The sequence below is a fragment of the Trachemys scripta genome, chromosome 3 (genome assembly GCF_013100865.1).
Source record: "Trachemys scripta elegans isolate TJP31775 chromosome 3, CAS_Tse_1.0, whole genome shotgun sequence".
Classification (NCBI taxonomy): Eukaryota; Metazoa; Chordata; order Testudines; family Emydidae; genus Trachemys; species Trachemys scripta.
This window is the reverse complement of record NC_048300.1, coordinates 90,097,822-90,117,182: the sequence shown is the minus strand read 5'-3', so window position 1 is coordinate 90,117,182 and position 19,361 is coordinate 90,097,822. Positions and strand designations below refer to the sequence as shown.

The window sequence follows — 19,361 nt, the reverse complement described above, 5'->3', positions numbered from 1 at the left end:
GAATTTAATATAATTACATTAATTCATCCATTTGCTTGTTCCTGTTTCATATGTTGCCATACTGGAAAATAAGGTACATTAACTCAAACCTATTTAATTAATACCTGATTTTCATCCCAGCCAGTAAGAAATATATGATAACTTAGAAAATGGGTTTTCCCTTTCTCAGCCATTTGTGTTTCCAGCAAGAACAGGAGATCAGCAAACCACTCAAAGGCAGATGCATCTCGGCAAGTCCAATAGAAATAAACCTGTCAGGTAAAAGTAAGGAAATTCAACAAGACACAAGCTTTCAACAAGCTTTCTATAAAGCTCTTAAATTATTTATGTTGAGATAAGTGGTTAATCTTATAGCATGCTACTGTACTCCAGTAGAAATTTAAACATGATCCCATCTACTTTTGACATTGTGGAGTTTCTTTGTATGTTTTAAAACACCTTTTTCTTCTTAAAAAATGTGAGTGAATTTAGTGATTAAAGTATTAATGCAGACAGGCAATATGCAAGCCATCTAACTCTGTCAATGCATCATGGCTTACAAAACCTAACTCTGCATTTTTCTTGAATAGAGACTGAATATCCTATGAAACTCTGCAGTGATTTTGAAATGTGATCAAACAGGGAGTAAGATGAGACCATCACACTCAATTTCATTCATCCACTAAGAAAGTTATTCTATTTTGTTGAGATTCTTATACCATGCCCATCACTGTGGTATTCAACTCTGGTTCCAAAGATGAAAAATCTATGAACTAGCCCACTCTGTCCTTTTAGTCTTAAGGTTGCCAATACCGTATTGAGTGCAGCATTAAACATCTATGCTTCTAGACAAAACTCTTAATTAAATTCATTATGGTTCTCCATTTATTATAGATGAGGCTGGTAGTGCCACCTACTATTAAGGTTGCCAGACATTCCAGTTATAAGATTTTGTTTTCAGTTGCTTATAACATTGCCAAACTTTAACCATTTGGGCTGAAATTTTCATTGCTGTGTGTTGGCCTCAGGATGATTTTTTGGGGGGCAAATTTCACCCAAAATGATACAGCTGTTTCCAAAACTGAGACTAAGGGGAAAAGATGTTGTTTTGCCCATGTTAAAAAATTCTTGAGACATATTCTTTGTAATGCTCTAGTGCCTTCAAGTTATAGAGCAGAGAATAGAAATTTGGTGGGGGCGGGCTTTGTGTCAGGGAGGTGCCTTTTATCATCTTGTGACAACCCACCTAAATTTGTCCAAGTTATAAGCCTTTGAAAAAATCACAGTTTGTAAATGTTTAATAGAACATTAATATCGCTTAACAGCTAAAAACCGTAAAGATTCCTTCCTCACTGTGCATGCTCAAACCTCTGACATCTCCTACTGCTGAATGGACTGCACAGGCATCATCCCTACAGAGTGACTGCGCATGTTCCAGCCCCTTACAGCAGCTACACATGACCAGGCTATGCATGTGCCACCCCCACAAGGCAATTGAGCATGCTCCAGACTCTGGAGCAGTGATGGGCAACCTGCGGCCCGCAGGCCACATGCGGCCTATCAGGGTAACCTGCTGGCGGGCCGCAAGACAGTTTGTTTACATTGACTGTCCACAGGCACGGCAGCCTGCAGCTTCCAGTGGCAGTGGGAGCTGCGGGAAGCAGCGTCCAGCACATCCCTGTGGCCCACACCATTTCCCGCAGCTCCCATTGGCTGGAAACGGTGAACTGCGGTCACTGGGAGCTGCGGGTGGCCGTGCCTGTGGACGGTCAATGTAAACAAACTGTCTTGCAGCCCGCCAGCGGATTATCCTGATGGGCCTCGTGCAGCCCGCAGGCCACAGGTTGTCCATCACTGCTCCAGACCCTCACAGCTCTTCTGCGTGACAGGACTGCACGTGCACTATTCTCGCAGAGAAACTTAGCATGTTCCATCCTCTCACAGCTTCTACACATGACTGGACTTTCCACGCACTGTTCCCACAGAGCAACTGAGCATGCACTAGCCAAGGGCTACAGGGGTGAAGCTGGCCTTTCCCTGTAATTGCTGCTCCCAGCAGCTCTAAGCTGGGCTAAGGTCAGGCACTAGAGCTGAGAGCAGGCTGCTCTCACTTACCCTCTTGATAGCACCTAGGCAGCATAGAAGAGGAAGCTGTCTGATTCAAATGCAGAGGAAACAAAAGCCAGACCAGTAGGAGGAAAAATAGTTGATTGGGACAAAAAGTCTGGTGAGACTAGAACTAGCTGGGCAAAGAGAGTGAGACTGGGAGGCCGGGAAGGGAGACTGGGCCTGGGAGCTGGAGGAGAAGCTGGATTGGGAGCAAGTGAGGGAAATGTTTGGGGGGGGGGGAGCAGATTGCAAACCAGATGGCTGTGGGGAGAATAGGGAAATTGGATGAGGAGTTAAGAGGAAGTGGGATTCAGAGCCAGTGAGGGTTGGGGGAACCTGAGATTGGATGAGATGGGATTGGCCGCCTTGCAACCTTAATAATTTTTTTAATGTAATTATTTGTATAGTCCCCCAAAGTGTACTAGATACTTTACTAACCCATAAGAAGCCCCTTCTCTCTCTCTCTCTCTCTCAAAGAAAAAAATGGGGACAATGGATGTTAGAAGGGATACAAAGCTATAAATAAAGTTAGAAAAGTGATGTTTGGCTCTTGTTTTGTTGTGTCCATGATTTTTATACTGTTTTGGTCTTTTTAAAAATCCTTTCTCCTCTTAATCCAAACCATCTCTCTTTCTCCTCACCATGCCCCAGTGCCTTGACCTTTAAATATCAAAGGAAGTCTGACAGGTCTGCCTAATGTGTTTTTGTCTCAAACACAGCACATTTTGAAAACTGGTTAATCCACCTTCAAATTCAGCGAAACAAACTCTTAATTCTAGTCTTGTAACCCCACACTTTATTCACTTAACTGGACTACTTCTTAGGTGTTACTACTAACTAAGCTTTTCCTATCCTTGAATAAATCACATTCTACATGTAATAAATTTGTGCTTTGGTTATTGTGATAATTTGGCATTTACAGCCCATGTGTGTAGAATGAATAGGGGTAAAGTTTTATTTGAGGCATGCTTATGGAGGATGAGGTTTTGAAGCTTCACATAGAGGACAAATGAGATACACATAGTGGTGTTTCTAGTACACATATATGCAAGGTAGATGAAATAGACTAAGTTGTGTAGCTTCTAGTGAAATGGTAGATGGTGGAAAGGGAATATGTTTTGTATTATAAGTGATTACATGGCAAGATGTTGTGTGTTTCACTCTGAAGAGTTGGGTGAATTAGAGGAAGGTCTAGGGCTAATATGAGGGGTTTCTTAGGTGACTGTACTCTAGGTGAGTGCTCAGGGTCTCTACTGGAAATGTGGACAAGTTCTCGTGGTGGAAAATAGTGAGCTTTCTGGTGAATAGGTAAAGGATGAGTTTTATATAGGGTCTGGATTAGGGCTGTTTGCAGAACCTTAACTCTAAATATCTGAGGCCTGTTTTTTTAATTATTACATTGTTTTTACATTAATATAATCCCATGGCTTTCCATGAAGTTGCTGCTGACTTACCCTGGTGTAAATATGAGGAAAATCAGGCCCATTGGCAGTAAAACATTTCATTTTGGTAACTAACAGCAGTGTTGTTTTAAGTTAACTGCTATGTACAATATTTACAGGCTTATGTCGCCCTTTACAAAGTTTTTGTCTGGGAATTTTGAAGTCAGCAGTTGCTAAAAGCACCTGATACCTCTGAAAATCAGGTCACTGAAAAACATCACTATGAATTTTATCATGGCTATTGGTGACTTTTACTGAGGAACTGTCCCCACAACCTCTATTTTACCATCTAATTACTCACATCTTTTCAACAACTCATCTTACAAAAATGTATGGCAAGTGCAGATGGGTGGGGAAAGGAAGGGAGGGGACAATTTACCAAATCCAATATATTGTGCCAAATTCATCCCCACTAAAATCTGTGCAATTGCATTTCTTAAAATTGTCATTTGTTATTAATGAGAAATATTTGTAATTAATTAATTAATAGAATTTTCCTCACAAAGAATATTTTTGCCACAAATAGAGTCCCGAGAAGGAAGGAGAGAGAAGCTGGTGAGGAAAGTTGGCCTATGGAAACATGAAACTATGAGGCACACAGACTCCTAGAAAAATAAAGGTAATTATGGTAAATATTATTTATAAAGCGCCTCCCTTTCTTTCCACTGAGATGCTCTGGGCACTCCACAACATATTACAAATATGATTAAAATACAATAAAAATGCAATAAAATTCACCCTCATTAACATTGTAGAATAAAACCATCCAGGAATGGTGTATTTCTATAAGTAAGCAAATATTCTGAATTTTGTATTTTATTGTAGAGCTCACAGTATTAACTATCTGTGCTATTATTTAGGCTCCTCAAAAAAACAACAACCCCTCATTAGATTTATGTTTCACTAATCCCCACCCACCCCACCTATTATATTCATCATCTTGATGGCTTGCACAAGTAAACTGCCTTAAATTTTCCAAGTGCTCTTTCTGCAAATTGAGTTAGATGCAGTATTACTATTAATCAGATCTGTAAGACAGGATTTTGAGTAGTCTCTTATTTAAATAATGCACTTATACTCCACGCCCTCTTCATCCTCATATATTTATCATTAATTTTTCTCCACCGTACACTTGGTAAAGTAAGCAAGAGCAGGGAGCTCTGCTCTCTCACGTAAGGTGCATGCATATACTTCATAAAGCTGCTTTCAGCACAGTGCAAATCATTAATAACTACTCCTTGATGAACATTCACTCCCCCTCCCCCCATCTGAGAGCACTGGGGAAGGGAATGGAGCAACAGAATCAGCTTGTACTCAGAAGACATAGCAAGAACGACTATGGGGGAGCAAGGGAAAAATATTCATCACCTGCTCTTACTGCTGCTCTTAAATGGGTAGTGTGTGTGTGTGTGGGGGGGGGGGGGCTACCCAACAGCTGCTTCTGGGTGGCTGTGGAGGGCCCACAACCTGAGTAACCACACCCCTTTTGGGTTACAGGGCATAGTCCGGCACACTGTAGTTATCTCTATCCTCCACACTCAAAGGTGAGGGTCCTGCATGGGTGCACTAACAAGACGATCAAGAATTTAGCACTCAGACGTATAGGCATACAGGCTGTTTCCCCAAAGCAGTTTTAACACGACGTTACATTTGACAACATGAACTCTGCAGCCTTTTAGTATTTCCAAATTACTGTATTTTGCTGGAAAGTTTGTGGGATTGGGTGAATCTTAAATAGGGAACAAGAGGATACAGCTGTTTGCCAGTGTTAGAATCTGGGTTAACCAATACAGTTTCATAAATTCCCAACTGCAAAATTGAGGTGTGAGGAAGAAACCAGCCTGTGCATAACTAAACTGAATGGTAACACTCCAGTCATGAGTCCTGGAATGTCCCATCCTAACCATCAAAAAAGCAATATGAAAACTACACTCTAAGGCTATTTAATTGTGACAAATCAATTAGATAAATGTGTACTGCTTCTGATTTGCTGTGTTTTTTTCAATTATACAGCTGCTGATATTAAGCAAAGCTATTAGTATTTATATCTCAACTATATGTGGGCAACACTAGGAAATATTAGTTTAATAACTGTAATGATAGCTGTTCTCAAATCAAGATGAAATTGTTTAAAAAAAATAAAATAAAATCCTCTTATTTATTTCCTTAATCGACATTTCTATGGTACTCACCACTATAGAAGACGAGTGCCACATACTTGGAGACAGATTAAATTATTTGTAATTATACCACAAGTGGAAGCTTTTAGCCAATGGGAAAAAAATTACTCTGAGATTAAGTCAATCTCACTTAAATGAGTTATAAAAAAATTCTAATACTACTTTGGACTTCCACAGCACCTTCCATTGAAATCTCAAGATATCTTTCCAAAATTAATGATTTTAGCCTCATAACACCTGTGAGAAATAAGTATCATTATTCCCATTACACTAATGAAGAAACTGTGAAACAGAAAAGTTACATGTAAAGTAGAAATAATCATATTCCTGTTTCTCACAGAGGTCCTGTGAGACTTAATGCATTATAGCAAAAAGCCATGGCAGGGTGTAAATTATTGGGTCACTCGGGCACACCTTAAGTACATTCAGCCTTGTGCCTTTATCCATCCCAGAAGGCAACCAAGTCTTCTAGTGCATGCCCTGAAAAGTGACTTGCGGCTATTAAAGTATGGGGTATTGTTAATTCTCTCTCTCTCTCTCTCTCTCTCTTTCTATCTCACCCACACTTTCCCTAGTCTATTTGGACCCCTTATCACCTCCTGCATTCCCAGAAACCATGCTGCTCTTTCAGCAGCAATTTGTCATCAAACTACCAGTTTTAACTCCCTTTAGTTTATAAAGATCAAGGCCTTGGACCTGCATTCAGGTCCCTGTGGGTGGATCCTTACACTGGTCCGCCCACAGACACAGTTGCAGCTCTGGCTCTAAATCTGAAACACTGAACAACTCCCTGTTGAGTTTTTACATTAGAAAGTGAATTAAAATGGCTGGAAGGGGAAGGGACAGTTTTTACTTGCCACTTTCTTTTTAGTGTTTCACCCTCTCGCTCTTTCCATTTCCACCCCAGCTGTCTCTTCTTCACCCTATCCCAGGGGTTGGCAACGTTCGGCACCCTGGTGGGCCGGACCAGTTTATTTACCTGCTGACATGGCAGGTTCGGCCGATCGTGGCCCCCACTGGCTTGCTGTCCCGGGCCAATGGGGACGGCGGGAAGCCGCGGCCAGCACATCCCTCGGCCCGCACCGCTTCCCGCCACCCCCATTGGCCCGGGATGGCGAACCATGGCGAGAGGGGGCCGCAATCGGCCAAACCTGCCGCGTCAGCAGGTAAATAAACTGGCCCGACCCGCCAGGGTGCTTACCCTGGCGAGCCGAGTGCCGAACATTGCCGACCCCTGCCCTATCTTCACAAGGCACTCCCATATTATTTATTATTATTATTATTACAAAATTAGTTCAGATAATTAAGAATATGTTAACTTCATTGGTGCTGTCCAGGACCTGCAGCCTCAGGAACACTTTTATCAATTACATTATTAGAAATAATTCATGTTTGGAACCAGTGGATCTACTGGAGAGTTTAAAGACCCTGTTGTGTTCCTTCTGTTCTACTTAAAATCTATTTGATTTTGCAAGGGGAGAAAGTAGCCAATAGCTGCTGAATGTAGCTTACAGAATCACAATACCACACCGGAAGAGCCCTCATGAAAACTGCAAGTGGAAGTGGAGCTCCAAAACCCTCCAGGATTGACTGAGAAGGGATTTTCTTGTAGAAAAATGCTACTTTTTGAAAGAAATCCATTTTTGTCAAAACCAAAAGGTTGTTTTAACTCTTTTTTTGTGTGAGAGACACTTGCTGTTTAGTCACCAGGAAGTGAAGCACTATCTAATGTTTTACTGCAAATACTTTAATTAACCTAATTTCCTCCTACCCCAAAATTACAGTGATTTATGAGAATTATCATTGCACTTCAGTTCCTCAAGCAGCTGAGTAGAAGGAGGGAAGAGGAGAAAAAACAGCTGGAGGAGGAAAGGCTAAGAGGGAAGGGTTGCTGAGGGAGGGAGAGTGAGTTACAGGTTTAACTGCCTTTGCATGCAGCTCAAACTTCTATGAATTTTTAAAGGTTGACTATGAAAACAGAGTGCATGTTAGGGTTGGAAGCGGACAATTTAAAAACATATTTCCATCTTTTTTATTCCTCTATTATTAAATATAATGGGTGAAAGGCTAAATATTTATCTGAGTGCTGAGATCCCAACCCATTGTCAGTATGGTTTTAAAAAAAACATCACGAAAGAAAGTACAACGACGATACGAATTCTGCGTTGGACAATCAGCCTCCAAAGCCATACTCTAATAGTGGCTGAGGGCAGAAGTAATAAAAATGTTCAATTAGGCCTTTAATAGAGTGAGCTAGCAGCTAAAAAGTACTTTATCTCAGAAAGTTCTGAAAACTCATTGGGTCCACTGGACAGCAGAGAAATGAGAGAGTTCCTCCATCTCAACAGAACCTAAAGCAATTTCTACCCTCAACTTGAAGGAGCTGGTTATCTAACTTTGACAAGTATTAGCTTATTAAAATACTACCTTTTTAAAGGAATTATAAACAAATTCCCCCCTACCTTCTCCAACGTCAGTTCTGTATTAGGATTACAGCACTTAAACCATATGGATTTTAGAATCGAGGCGAACGGAGTGACTCCTATCCCTGCTGCAATGCATACACTGACTCGATAGTGAAAAACATCTGTAGTTGCAGCTCCAAATGGTCCATCCACAGCCAGTCTGAAGTAACAAAGTATCATTTCTTAAAAGTCAGCAACATATCAATGTGACTCAAAATCTGAGAGATACTGGGCTACATTTTCCAAAATAGTGCTTCTGTTGCATATATAAAAATGTCTAAACTGTCACACAAATTGCTATCACACAAGGATTTAATTTTCAGTGGGTGGCATTTCATAGCAAAGTAACTATTTTGTGTGAAATGAGAGCACAAGAGCATCCATATGAATTCGGGGCCTGGCCATCTATTTAAGCATGCAATTGCAATTTTCAGGCTTTCTGAAATGTGATTAGTCATATAATTACATGTCCAAATTTAACCAAGATATTTGCATATTTAATTATGATTTACTGCTAGGGTGACCAGATGTCCCGATTTTATAGGGACAGTCCCGATTTTGGGGTCTTTTTCTTATATAGGCTCCTATTACCCCCCACCCCCGTCCCGATTTTTCACATTTGCTGACTGGTCACCCTATTTACTGCAAAGCATCCTGTTTTTAGAGCTTTATTTCCCATAGTGTATAAATCAAAGGACAGAGGAGCAGATTTATTAATCTTTTTGAAAAGTTTTCAGTATGTATTTATGTAATGAAAGAGAGAGAGAGAAAAATTATATGTAAGCAAAGAATTAGTTTCTGAACTCTTTCAGAGGAACAAGTATTTCAGAAATAAAATATACTTAATAAAACTATAAACACTACTTAGAATTAAGAGAAATGCGTTCAGGTCTGAATTCCTCCAGAATCAACAGTTTTCAATGAGCATCAGTCAATTTGGATAGGAATGATATAAATTAGAGCTGAAAAAGAACTATTAAATTATCTAATCCATCCTTCTTGCAGTATGGGATGTAACCCTACAGTATATTTTTGAGTGCTTTGTCCAGCCTAGTTTTAAATTACCCAAGTGATGGTGCTTCCATCACTTCCTCTGGAAGATTGTGTCACAATCTAACATCTTACTTTCAGGAAACGTAAGTTTCCCTTGTTCCAGATTTTCTGTTTACTTGCAGATGCCATTGTGTGAATCACAGTAAAAGGAAGTTTAAATAGTGTAAATGAACATGCAGATGTTGTAGGAAGCGTTAAGTACGCTAATAAGAAAGGAAGAGGTAATCATTGTGCAACAGTCCACAAAATACATTTACATTAATTATTTGAAAATCTATTATTTTGAATGTTATGTTGCTGGCTTGTTTAAGGGTGTTGTTGCATAAGCAAACATGTCCCATTTTCAATTACTCTATTTCCCATTTTCAATTACACTAGTCATTTGGTTTGCTTTTATTCAAGTATTTCCAATGGTTTGCGTGGGTAATTGCATGTGAAATAGCAACTAAACACGTTCTAAAAGACAATCTTTGATAATTTAGCCACAAACCTAAATATGTGGTTATATAAACATCTATTTTTCTCTCTACATCTATCTTGATTTGTGCATGTTGTGCCCAATCCTGCATTTCTTGAACACTCAAAACTCCCACTGAAGTCAGTGGGAATTTAGGGCATAAAAACATACATGATGAGGTTTGTCATCAGCTGTCTAGATAGCATGTGGTGGATACACTGCAATTATATAAGATGTATCATTCTCTGCATATAGCATTTATGGAATATTTAGAAGTAATTTTCTATATAGTGAAATAATGATTTAGCATCATGATTTCATTAATATCAGTAGATGTTGATGGCTAAATCTCTGTGCACTGTTTGAAAATTCATCTTTTACTATTAATACTTGAAACAGGCGATTTTTGTTTTGAAAATGAAGTTAAACAAAGGTTACTTACGAGTAACACGAATTCTCTGAACATATTGCTTTTTGCAGATCCCGTAGAAGTTGCATACCATGCCTAGCAAGCCACAGAACCATTTCTAGTAGTAAACAATTAGGGGACACACAAGCTGCTGCCATTAATCTAAACATTCCGCACCATACTTATAAGTCTCACTCACTTCTAAAAATCCTTAGTACCTCTTTGCCTTACTTAACTCTATACAAAGATCTAAGGGGGAGGGAGGTAACTGAAAAGGATTTGTGAAGCTGGGGCAGAATGGAGGGAGAATGCTGGGAAAGAGGAAGATGCACGTAGGTATTCACAGATCAATAGAGGGAAGAAGCTGCAGGCAGCAGATAGTTCCCTAGACCCAATGAAAGTGGGATCAGGACAGCTGGGAGAAATAGAATTCTCTCTGAGATAAGGAACAGAGGTAGAAAGAGGGATCCAGGTACTGGAAGAGAGTTGTAGGACAGTGGCTCTCAACCTTTCCAGATGATTGTTCCCCTTTCAGGAGTCTGATTTGTCTTGTGTACCCCAAGTTTCACCTCACTTAAAAACTACTGGCTTACAAAATCAGACATAAAAATACAAAAGTGTCACAACACTTACTGAATAACTGAAGAAATTGCGTACTTTCTCATTTTTACCATATAATTATAAAATAAATCAATTGGAATATAAATATTGTACTTACATTTCAGTGTATAAAGCAGTATACACAAGTCATTGTCTGTATGAAATTTTAGTTTGTACTGACTTCACTAGTGCTTTTTATGTAGCCTGTTGTAAAACTAGGCAAATATCTAGAAGACTTCTGTGTACCCTGTGTTGAGAACCACAGTTGTAGGGAAGTGCAACACAGGGCTGGGGAGCAAGAAAGCGGTAAGATACTATGATGATAGTTGCCATTATAAGAACCTAAATACATAAGTCAATAGATAGGAAGCTACATAAATGGCAACTGTCATTTTAATCTGATTCATAAATATACAGGTACAGCTAAATGGCCATATTTATGTATAAGCTGATTCTGAATCAGGGATTCGTGACAGACCTTCTTGATAACTAAGAGCTCTAAGTTCATGTCCATATCCATTGTTCTTTAGCATAATTACATACTGAGATGGTTCCAAGTTTATCATCTAGTACTGTACAAAAGGCAACACACACAAAAATTAGTATTTAAACCTTGGTAGCTTCCAGGGCTCCTTAAAGACTTTTTCCTCTGCTCCACAGGCCTTGAACAGGGCTCCTGTCCAATCCCCAACTACTCTTATGTGCACACTGAAGAATTCCTCCTCAGGAGCTGAGGTAAGTGTGAAAGGATGCCACTCCAATTGTGATACAGAAGGGCACTGTAGAAATATATACTGGCCGGGCTCCATTTTAAAGCCACATTTCTTCATATGGAGCTCAAGGACTCCAGAGGAATGAGTCACCACCTAAACCATAGTAAACCACAATAAAACATCGATTTGTCCTGTACTGCTGTGTTCATTATGAATACATGTTCATTTATAATAAGTTACAAAGCTTCCTCTAGTTCACTTCTACTTGCCTTCAATCAAAAGGAATTAAAAAGCGGGATACACATTAATTTTTAAGTTGGCAGTGGACAATGTACTATACAATATCATAGTGCTACTGTTACTCAACATCAAATTAAGAATTTCAATTGCATGTATTATATGGTATTTTGCATTATGGATTTGAGAAGTCAAGTGAAGCCTGTGTGAGAAACCACATTTTAGGCAACTGTTACCTTGAGAGTCTGAGAGAGACCACACAACGGTATCCCCAAACATATTGGGCCTAACGTTCCTTTCACAGCAATTTGACTCCAGTGTAACTCAATTGACATGTACGATGTTATTGCTGATTTACCCCAAAGTAAGTAAGAAGAACCAAGCCCATTGAATACAATTCTAATTCACTTTTACTAAAATCTCATCTCAGTTAAGCAACTGAGTTTTTCAATATCATGAATGGTTGCTTAACAGAAATTTCAGTCCACTGAAATTCTCTTTTAATGACTTTACCATCAAGGCTCATCTGCCACAATTATCCTCTTAGACAATGAGTCTGAGTCTGATCTCACTTAAAGCTGGTTTCACAGCTGTGTAATTCGTTGATTTCAGTGGAATTATTCCTGATTTACTTACTAATGTAAGTGAGATAAACAGGCCTTGAACTTAAAGGCAGATCCTCAGCTGACATAAGCTGTCATCACTCAATTGACTTCAATGAAGCTATGACTATTTTTACCAATTAAAGATTTGCCTCATAATCCCCTTCGGGTCTCCAGGCTCTATGGGTAGAATCCTGGACCCCCATTAAAGTTAGTATGAGTTTTGCTGCTGACTTCAATAAGATCAGGATTTCACGCTGTGGGCCCAAAGAGGAAGAGACATCACCTGATCACAGGTTGCCTCATCAATCTGGTACAGATGCTCCCTGGGTTACGCAAGACCCGACATACACAAATTTGCACTTATGGAAAAAATTCCATAAGCCAGAAATAGGATTTTCAAGTTACGGAATTTTTTGCATAACGTACGGGTATACGTTTCTGACTTATGCAAAATTCAAGTTACGCTAGGCTTTCCGTAATGGAACGATTGCATACGTCAGGGGGCGTCTGTACATTGTGGAACAAGTTTGCTTACAGGTAGAACTTACGGACTCACTATTGGAGTGGGAGCAAAAGCTAAAACCAAATAAAAAAGCAATACTTTGCAAAACTACATGGTAATACTGGAAGAACTCATGAAGCTAGCAGTGAAGATGAAGCTACAGAGTGGTCATCAACAAAATTAGCAACTAAAAAACTTCTGTTGATAAAACCATTTCATTTGTACATTGCTTTTTATTCAGACATTTAGACTATATTACATACCTTTGTAATGACAACTTCCTGCTGAAATCTCCAGAACCTAACAATTTTTTCACAGATGTATACTACCACAGGACCTAAAACCCATTTCCAAGCCTGTAGAAAGTTGCACATAAAAAGACAACAAAACTTAAGATACAAAACATTTTCATTTCTGATGAAATCAGCAGTTAGCATAAAATGACATGATTTGGACCTTTCTTCTATGGCTTTTGGTTGATCTACCAAGAGAGCGTGTTTCTTGTACTGTCTACTAAGGGACAAATTCTGGCATTCGCCCGAAACAAATATAATGAATTCCTTAATGGGCACACTACAAAAGCTGTGTTAATGTACTTCTGTATTCTGGCCAAAATCCTCCCTTTAAAAGCTTTTCCTACTAACAGACAAAAGGATTAACTACTTAGGAGCTATATTTATATGTCATTGCTAGGTCATGGAGTATAAATGCATATATTTATGGAGCAAAATCCAGAGTCTTACTCCCTTGCTTTTGTTACAGAGACTGAGACTTTTCAGAATGGTCAGAAGAGGGGTAACCAGCTTCTCCCCAGTGCTCTCATTGTTGGCTGTTGGCTTTCCAGTATGCAAATGTGTGCAGCACTAGCCAGAATTAGATCCAAAATGTTCACTTATGCTTTAAGTATAAAGAACAGGAGTACTTGTGGCACCTTAGAGACTAACAAATTTATTTGAGTATAAGCTTTCGTGGGCTAAAACCTACTTCATCGGATGCATGCAGTGTATTTTCCTACTGTTATTTCCACTGCATGCATCCAATGAAGTGGGTTTTAGCCCACGGAAGCTTATGTTCAAATAAATTTGTTAGTCTCCAAGGTGCCCCAAGTACTTCTGTTCTTTTTGCGGATACAGACTAACACAGCTGCTACTCTGAAACCTGGCTTTAAGTATATATTCTCACATAATCAGTTAGTCTGTTCTGTACCAATAATTGGACTAAGTTTATTTATGGCACCTAACTGGTCATACTGTAGATATTATACATGATCATTGTACTTTGCTGATCATATATACTGATCGATATAATAATCAAAAATACATAGCTGATCATGGATATTAGTTGATAATTGTACTCGGAGTATAATAGCTTTAGATAATTGTATATAATTATATCTGCAAGACTACAAAAATGCAGACATTTGTCTGTACAGAGGACACCATCATATTTCTAGATGGAAGAATGCACAAAAAGCTCATTTAAGCTAACCAAAGACCTGAAAAACATGTGGCTTTTCAAGCCACCTAAATCAATATTTGTTTGCTGAAACATTGACTTTGGTGTACAAGCTGGAATGATGCTAGGTTATAAAGCATCTTTTATGAGAAGGAAATCTTCATTCATATTATGTAATTCCTTTAGATGGTGCTAAGGGGATGGAGTTGCAATTTGCCTAGCATAAGTCTTGAAAAATAAGTTAAAAAATAAACATTTAAATAATGGCAAGAGGCTGACAAAAGTAAGAAGATTCTGAGTTAAAGCAGAAACTCAACTCATTCATTGTCCCTAAAGACTAGAGATGTCTCTGCACAGTCAGCAGTTTGATACGTCCCAAATAAGTTAGCACAGATCAAGTTACAACAATGATTAAACCAGTTTTTCTCCTTTCTGTTTGTACTACTTGTAAATAAAAACATGTAACAGGAATTGTCCTTTGTAAGAGCTCAGCCAAAGCTTTCAAATGAGCTACTGTGATTATCAGCAAATAGCTTTTAAACACTTTCATTTTAACATGTCTTCTGATGGTTAAGAATAATAGAGCATCCTCCAGAACTGGTGGACTAGTAGGTGACAGATGTCCTTCCCTGGTAATCAGGAAATTTACATTTTTTCCCAGGTGGTGATTTCTCCTCATAATTAGAATGAAGTGAGATGGCGCTGGACTGACTCAAGATAGAGACTGATGATATAAAGTCTGATACAAGTTAATGGGAATTGTGTTACCGACTTCAGTAGGAGCCAGATCAAGCCCATATGGGTTGACAGATACAATACAAAGTATTACAGAAATGTCATCATGGCTTTTACCCTCTGAGTGGCTTTTTTGAACGGAATTCAGAAGTACCTACGAGATATTATATCACAGCATATTACTGGATGTGTAAAATAACATTCTTACAGGTAATCTATATGCCCATATGGTATTATCACAATTCATTTAATATAATGTGACTTTAAGTTTATGGTTTTGGGTATGCAGGAAAGTCTGGCAAAGGAGATCTAACAGAGAAAAGGATAAGTTCATTAGTTAGCTTTATCATAGTTAATATCAGGCCATGCTGTTGGAAGCAAACTTATGACTGTATTCACAGAGCATAACAGCATATTTATTTTTATGGAAATACTGTAGCTGAAATTTTTAGAGAGGCATTTATTTCCTCATTAATAGTGGATAGTGGCTAACGATAGTTTAAGAAAAATCTATGTCAGCCATTAAAAGCACTACAAGATATTGAATGTTAATTTTTCCTCTATTTAAAATTTTTTGAATGGAGGTGCAGAATCCTTTGGAAATCTTAGACATAGTCTGCAGATCCCCAGGGGTCTGTGGACTTCAGGTTGAAAACTACTGCTTTAGATAGTAAGTTCTTAGGGGATGGGGTCTCTTTATTAGGGCTGTCAAGTGACTAAAAAAATTAATTGCAATTAATCATGCGATTAAAAAATTAATCGTGTGATTAATCATGCTGTTAAAAATAATAGAATGCCACTTATTTAAATATTTTTGGATGTTTTCTAAATTTTCAAATATATTGGTTTCAATTACAACACAGAATACAAAGTGTACAGTGCTCACTTTATGTTTATTTTTTATTATAAATATTTGCACTGTAAAAAACAAAAGAAATAGTATTTTTCAATTAACCTCATACAAGTACCGTGGTGCAATCTCTTTATCATGAAAGTTGAGCTTACAAATGTAGAATTATGTACAAAAAAAAACCTGCTTTCAAAAATAAAATAATGTAAAACTTTAGAGCCTCCAAGTCCACTCAGTCCTACTTCTTGTTCAGCCAATCACTCAGACAAACAAGTTTGTTGACATTTGCAGGTGATAATGCTGCCTGCTTCTTGTTTACAATGTCACCTGAAAGTGAGAACAGGCGTTCTCATGGCACCGTTGTAGCCGGCGTCGCAAGATATTTACGTGCTAGATGTACTAAAGAGTCATATGTCCCTTCATGCTTCAACCACCATTCCAGATGACTTGCATCCTTGCTGGTGACAGGTTCTGTTCAATAATGATCCAAAGCAGTGAGGACCGACGCATGTTCATTTTCATCATCTGAATCAGATGCCACCCGTAGAAGGTTGATTTTCTTTTTTGGTGGTTTGGGTTCTATAGTTTCCTCATCAGGGAGTTGCTCTTTTAAGACTTCTGAAAGCACGCTCCACACCCCGTCCCTCTCAGATTTTGGATGGCACTTCAGATTCTTAAACCTTGGGTCGAGTGCTGTAGCTATCTTTAGAAATCTCACATTGGTATATTCTTTGCGTTTTGTCAACTCTGCAGTGAAAGTGTTCTTAAAACGAACAACATGTGCTGGGTCATCATTCAAGACTGCTATAACATGAAATATATGGCAGAATGCAGGTAAAAGAGAGCAGGAGACATACAATTCTCTCCCAAGGAGTTGAGTCACAAATTTAATTAACGCATTCTTTTTTTAACAAGCGTCATCAGCATGGAAGCATGTCCTTGGAATGGTGTCCGAAGCATAAAGGGGCATACGAATGTTTAGCATATTTGGCACGTAAGTACCTTGCAATACCAGCTACAAAAGTGCCATGCGAACGCCTGTTCTCTCTTTCAGGTGACACTGTAAATAAGAAGCGGGCAACATTCTCTCCGGTAAATATAAACAAACTTGTTTGTCTTAGCAATTGGCTGAACAAGAAGTAGGATTTTTTTAATCACAATTAATTTTTTGAGTTAATTGCGTGAGTCAGCTGTGATTAATCGACAGCCGTACTCTTTATATTTGTGTAATGTACACATCAAGCACATTCTTTATACTGAATAAATAATAAACAAACAATAACAAAAATGCTGTAAATAATGGATTTAGATACAGAAGGCTTGATTCTGAAATTCACAGTCTTCACTGGGAGTTGCCTGACTAAAAAGGACTATACCAAAAACAATTATTAAGGAATAATGATACCTAGCATTTTTCATCTGTAGATGCTAATGCACTTTACAAAGGAGGTAAGCATCATTATCCTCATATTTTAGAGGGGGAGACCAAGGCACAGAAAAGTGCACTTATTTGTCTCAGGTCACCCTACAGGCCAGCAGCAGACTCAGGAATAGAACTCCAGCATCCTGAGTCCAGGTCACTGCTCTAGCCAGTGCCATTCTGTTTCCTCAAGAAAGGACATAAATATAAAGAAGACATGAGCTTCATTCTTACCACAGGTTCACTGCCAGAAAATAGGGGCAAAGGACACTGAGTGGCTTTCTCCCATTCTGAGTAGTGATCTTTACAATAAGTGACATTGTGCAGCAACAGACTCTGTGGTGTCTGACCTCGGATGAGCTGACTTAACACATAAAAAAAAAAGATATGCAGTTGATATCGTCTCTTTTGTTGTTTTGATATATTATTATGTTAACAAATACTGTACTGAATGCAGAAATGGAAATATCTGAAAATATGGCAGCTGGTTTGTTGTCTTAATGTTGTTCTTTCAGATTGTTTCAACCATACTTTTTCCACAAGGTTTTTAGGTTTTTCATTGTCAACCCACCAAGTGTAGTGGGTATGCTATGCTATAAGTATGTAGCAACACCACTGGCAGTTTGGAGAATCAGTACATGTAACATGGATAGCTCTCTCATCTGTGGAAGGAGTCAGAAAGTAAGCTCATTGGAGCAGAGACCTTGTCCTCCTCTATATGTGAACAGCTGGTGTTGCTCAGAAAAATAAAATAATAGTCACTTTCTTTTCTTTGCAGCTTTACGAAACATATTGAAAGAGCACCAAATAATTGTGAAGAGCCTTAATGAGATGTGTGGTTTTTTGTTAACATATTTAAATTCTAACTTCTTTACACTAGAGAATTTACAATGAAGTAAATTTCCTTGAACATACCCTTCTCAACTATTGAGTTTAAAAATGTACTACAGCTGGTGCTGATTGTGGATGAAGAAGAGGGGATAATGGGACTAGGTCATATTGTTGCCCTTCTTTATCCCTTTCAGATTTATTTGAAGCCAGATCATGGTCTGTCCTGTGCACTAGTGCAAGGGATTAGCGGGGATAAAAGATGCTTCCTGACTCCATCGTGCCACACTTCCTGTAAAGAGGGGGCTCCATAGAGCCACTACATCTCTCCCGCTCTCGGGTGAACAGGAAGAAGCAAGAGGGGTTGGGGAGTAGGCAGAGCCTTGGCTCTTGCCTCCCCACACCTCCCAAGTGTGTCCAGTTGAGTAGCTATGCTGCGGACCGGGAAGTGTACCTGTGACATTTGATGCAGTTTAAGAATCATAGAATCAAAGAATATCAGGGTTGGAAGGGACCTCAGGAGGTCATCTAGTCCAACCCCCTGCTCAAAGCAGGACCAATCCCCAGACAGTTCAATCAGTTCAGACAATCCCCAGTTACTCATGTCCAGGAGCAACAAGGAGAGTAGGAGGAAGACTGAACTCCCTGAGTCAGTCTCCCTCCCAAACTGCCCCTATCTATGAGCTAAATCACAAACTGATGATTCAGCACTTTATTATTATTTTCTCAGGGGTCCTTTTTGGGATCACAGTGTGGCATTCTTAAGAATGCTGAAGTGCAGTTTACACTACGGAAATTTGAATAGGAGTGGATTGAAGTCAGTGGGACTACTTGTGGAGTAATGTATTAATCCATTGCCTATCATGCTAACCAATTTTGTCTCATTGTTTTCTTGGGCTCCCCCACCAGTTTGTCTGTATCCATCTGTTGTTTCTTGGTTTGTACTTAGGGGCAAGGACAGTCATTTCGTAAAGTGTTTGTACAGCACCTAACATGATGGAGTCCTGGTCCATGACTAGCACTCCTAGGCGCCATGATAATACAAATAAATAACGTGAAGTAATAATATTAATAATAGCAATCATCAGTTTGAGTAATGGTATTACACTTTGTCCATGATGGATTAAGGGACCAAAAATAAGGAGGCCTCTTGGTTCTATCCACTCGGGTGCTTAGGTGCCAAAGTCCTGTTTTTAAGCACCCCTGTGATCCACAAAACTGCTGCTCTGCTTGTCTGCTGCCTAAATCACCCCAAATTCCCCACTCACACTCACTAGCGTAGGTTTGAATCATGTGTGATCCTAAAGTGTTGATATCATCAT

At 39.0% G+C, this 19,361-nt stretch overlaps 1 protein-coding gene across 2 annotated transcripts in view; it reads right to left on the bottom strand.

The window, feature by feature from the left end:
- The window catches only part of NOX3 (NADPH oxidase 3), a 46,057-nt gene that overhangs the window by 10,917 nt on the left and 15,779 nt on the right, over positions 1-19,361 (bottom strand). For both annotated transcript variants that reach the window (XM_034766976.1, XM_034766977.1), the window contains 5 exons: positions 17,446-17,575; positions 13,015-13,107; positions 11,307-11,560; positions 8,173-8,335; positions 105-251 (listed from right to left, as the gene is read on the bottom strand). In XM_034766976.1, the coding sequence (XP_034622867.1) occupies positions 105-251; positions 8,173-8,335; positions 11,307-11,560; positions 13,015-13,107; positions 17,446-17,575 (787 nt within the window). The remainder of the gene's footprint in view (positions 1-104; positions 252-8,172; positions 8,336-11,306; positions 11,561-13,014; positions 13,108-17,445; positions 17,576-19,361) is intronic.